Raw genomic sequence first — 3294 nt, 5'->3', positions numbered from 1 at the left:
TAATGAATGCTTGGCTCTGTGATTCGTATGAATCCTGATGTCTTCTTCCTATGTCTTGTGTCATGATAACAGGTAAATATCAAGAATGCTGTTGCTAAGAAGGGGGATCTTGATCGGGCTGCGTACAAACTTCTCTGTCTAAACCGATTGATGTGGGATCTTTTGATTGAAGCCTATGTTTGGGATCGACGACTGAACTCACTTCTCTCCCCTGATCATCTAAAAACTGAGTCTGATGTCTCTGAGAAAGTTATGCAAGAATGTGGGTCTACGGAAGGTGGCAATATAAATGGGATGCGAGACACATCTGTGGAAGTGAATGAAATCCCTATAAAGGAAATTCCGATAAGTGGACCTCCTCTAGAATGCAATGAACAGGATGATCTATCTAATGCATCTAATGTCCCACTAAATGTGTCGATGCCAATTATTAGTGATTTTAGGTCAGAGAGACCCTCTGACCGAAAGTTGAAATTGAATGTAGATGTTCCCACTCGGTTCCCTTTATCAGATAGCAGTCTCTATGAAACAGACTCTGCTATGTCAAATCATCTCCAAGTGCATGAAAATTCTCCAGATTCCACAGATAATACACAAATTAGTCATCCAGCTGCTGATACGAGGATATCAAACAAGGATGATTCACAGCATTCACCTGTTACCATCTCGCCGGATTCAAATGAATGGTTCTGGAGGCCATTTGCCGACATTCGGCAGATTGGCATAAGGGACTTCCAGAAAAGATTCTTGCCAAGATTTGAACCAGTAAGCAGCTCTATCATAGAAAATTTACCGACAGCAAATCAACTAATCGCTGATGAAGGCACAAGGTTGCACATCCCCCTTAGGACAGATAATTTTATTGTATCTGACTATGAGGGTGAACCCTCAAGTATAATTGCTTGTGCTCTGGCCTTTCTGAAAGATCCATCGGTGGTGACAGAAGTTGATGATGGGGATGATGGTTTGCCTAGTTCATTCCATGGAGCCTTACCCTCTCCACAGACATTTTCAAGAAGTTCTTCAGATGCAGATTCTGTGCACTCTTCAGGAAGCACTTCTTCGGAAGAGTCAAGAACTTCTCATGCTCCAGAAAACCATAGCATAGAGATCGCAATGGGATATGCAAAATCACTAGGGAGGGAAAAATATTCAGTGATCTGTCATTACGTTAACCAGTTCCGTGAACTTAGGAGTAGATGTTGCCTATCTGAGCTTGATTATATTGCTTCTTTAAGCCGCTGTAGGAATTGGGATGCTAAAGGTGGGAAAAGCAAATCCTTTTTCGCAAAGACACTTGATGACAGGTTCATCATAAAGGAAATCAAGAAGACAGAGCTTGATTCATTTTTGGGTTTTTCTTCTGTGTATTTCAAATACATGAGGGAGTCATTTGAGTCTGGGAGCCAAACATGTCTCGCAAAGGTCATGGGGATATATCAGGTTAGTGTACTGATCTGTGCAAGTGTGCAACATTCACACTGTGACCAACTTTTCCAATTGTGTTGTTTCATGGAACGTTTTCCCTTTCAATCTATGTGCAGGTTACTAAAAGAAACGTAAAAACTGGAAAAGAAGTTAAGCATGACCTCATGGTGATGGAAAATCTTACCTACAATTGCAATATTACTCGCCAGTATGATCTTAAAGGTGCTCTTTATGCCCGGTTCAATACTGCTACTGATGGTGCTGGAGATGTTCTTTTGGATCAGAACTTTGTGAATGACATGAACTCTTCTCCACTGTATGTCAGTCATAAAGCGAAGCGTTTTCTTCAAAGGGCTGTTTGGAATGACACAACTTTTCTCAATGTAAGCCCTGCACTAAAATCATTTGAATCTTCGAGCCCTGAATTCTCGATATATAGTATATATCACGCATGTTGTGACCCTTGTGCTTATGTGTTGGTTAAATCCATTTGTGTTTTGGATTTCTTTTTCCTGGCTTCTTGCTTATAAAGGTCTTTATGTGCTCAATACGCAGTCTGTCAACGTGATGGATTATTCCTTACTAGTTGGAGTGGATTCCCAGAAGCGCGTGCTTGTTTGCGGCATCATCGATTATCTCAGGCAGTATACCTGGGACAAGCATCTCGAGACATGGATGAAATCCTCGCTCGTTGTGCCGAAGAATGTGTTGCCAACCGTAATATCTCCAAGGGAATACAAGAAGAGGTTCAGAAAATTCATGTCTACCCATTTTTTGAGTGTTCCAGATCACTGGTGTTCTCAGAAATTACTAAGTCCTTGCAAACTTTGTGGCTCAGGAGAAGATGATCCTCCCCAACAAGGAAATTAGAACAAGGGTGAAAAATGTTTTTTTTTTTAATTTTTTTTTCTACCCCAAAATCTTTTGATTCAATTTCTCAAGAATTCATATACAAGTTGAGAGTTTATGTGTTTTTTTTAATGCCAGTAGCTGTATATAGGAAGCCAAATATTGTTCATATAAACTTAGCCCTGATATTCAACATTTTTTAGAGAATTTCTAGGGATTATGTTATCATGCTATGGGTCCATCATGCTCAGCATGAGATAAGAGTATATTTTTGTAAAGCCTAAGGAAAAATGTAAAGGTTTACTTTGAGTCAATGAAAAAAGTGCAGTTGCCAGCATGCTTCATATCCGGTTTTAATTATCAACTTATTATATTACTATTTCTTCAATTATCAACTTGTTACCTTGACAAGGGTGATAATAAGTTAATAACATAACTTTCATAGAATCAGCTAGAATCATCGATGACTACTTGATGGATAAAATTTAGGTCTATGTGAAAGTGAAATACTTCCTATGATGCTTGTGGGACAGAGTTACTTTTTTTTTGGTCATGAACAGAGGGTTACTTATATGAACATGGGAAAGCATTAACGTTGCCCAAGTTGAAAGCAAATTCTGATCCAAGTTGCTGTTAAAGGAAAAACATATTCCCACAGGAATTTCCATTCCAAAGGAAAGCATAAACAAAAGGGGGGTCTATGCCTGAATATATATATACATGTTACAAATGTATATGACTCACATTCTTCATGTCCCAAACATCTTCCAGAGCCCGGTTTTAGTGGAGATGAACACCTCAACCAGCCAAGACATGATTGTTCACTATGAAAACAGTGAGGATGATTATTATTATGATCTTGATGATGATTATGAAACTGATGAATCTCACTATTTCTATGTTATCAATGCAATACTAAGTGGAACTGCTAGGTTGAATGTTCTCTTGCCCACAGCCACCATCCTTGCCTTCAGCATTTTTGCACCTATCCTGACAGACGACGGTGAATGCGGCACG

The 3294-nt window shown here is 39.3% G+C and overlaps 2 protein-coding genes across 6 annotated transcripts in view; both read left to right on the top strand.

The window, feature by feature from the left end:
• The window catches only part of LOC107617679 (putative 1-phosphatidylinositol-3-phosphate 5-kinase FAB1D), a 9078-nt gene extending 6464 nt beyond the window's left edge, over positions 1-2614 (top strand). For 4 of the 5 annotated variants that reach the window (XM_016319503.2, XM_016319499.2, XM_016319502.2 and 1 more), the window contains exons 11-13: positions 73-1443; positions 1545-1811; positions 1984-2380. In XM_016319503.2, the coding sequence (XP_016174989.1) occupies positions 73-1443; positions 1545-1811; positions 1984-2298 (1953 nt within the window). In that variant the 3' untranslated portion in view covers positions 2299-2380. Of the gene's footprint in view, positions 1-72; positions 1444-1544; positions 1812-1983 lie in introns of all 5 variants that reach the window. The other variant, XM_016319500.2, reaches the window with a different exon arrangement.
• LOC110266324 overlaps positions 2758-3294 on the top strand; it is a 1564-nt gene continuing 1027 nt past the window's right edge. The window contains exon 1 of the mRNA XM_021110730.1: positions 2758-3294. Coding sequence (XP_020966389.1) covers positions 2998-3294 — 297 coding nt within the window. The 5' untranslated portion in view covers positions 2758-2997.

Source organism: Arachis ipaensis, chromosome B09 (assembly GCF_000816755.2).
Source record: "Arachis ipaensis cultivar K30076 chromosome B09, Araip1.1, whole genome shotgun sequence".
In the NCBI taxonomy this organism is placed as follows: Eukaryota; Viridiplantae; Streptophyta; class Magnoliopsida; order Fabales; family Fabaceae; genus Arachis; species Arachis ipaensis.
This window is presented reverse-complemented; position numbering and strand designations above follow the sequence as displayed.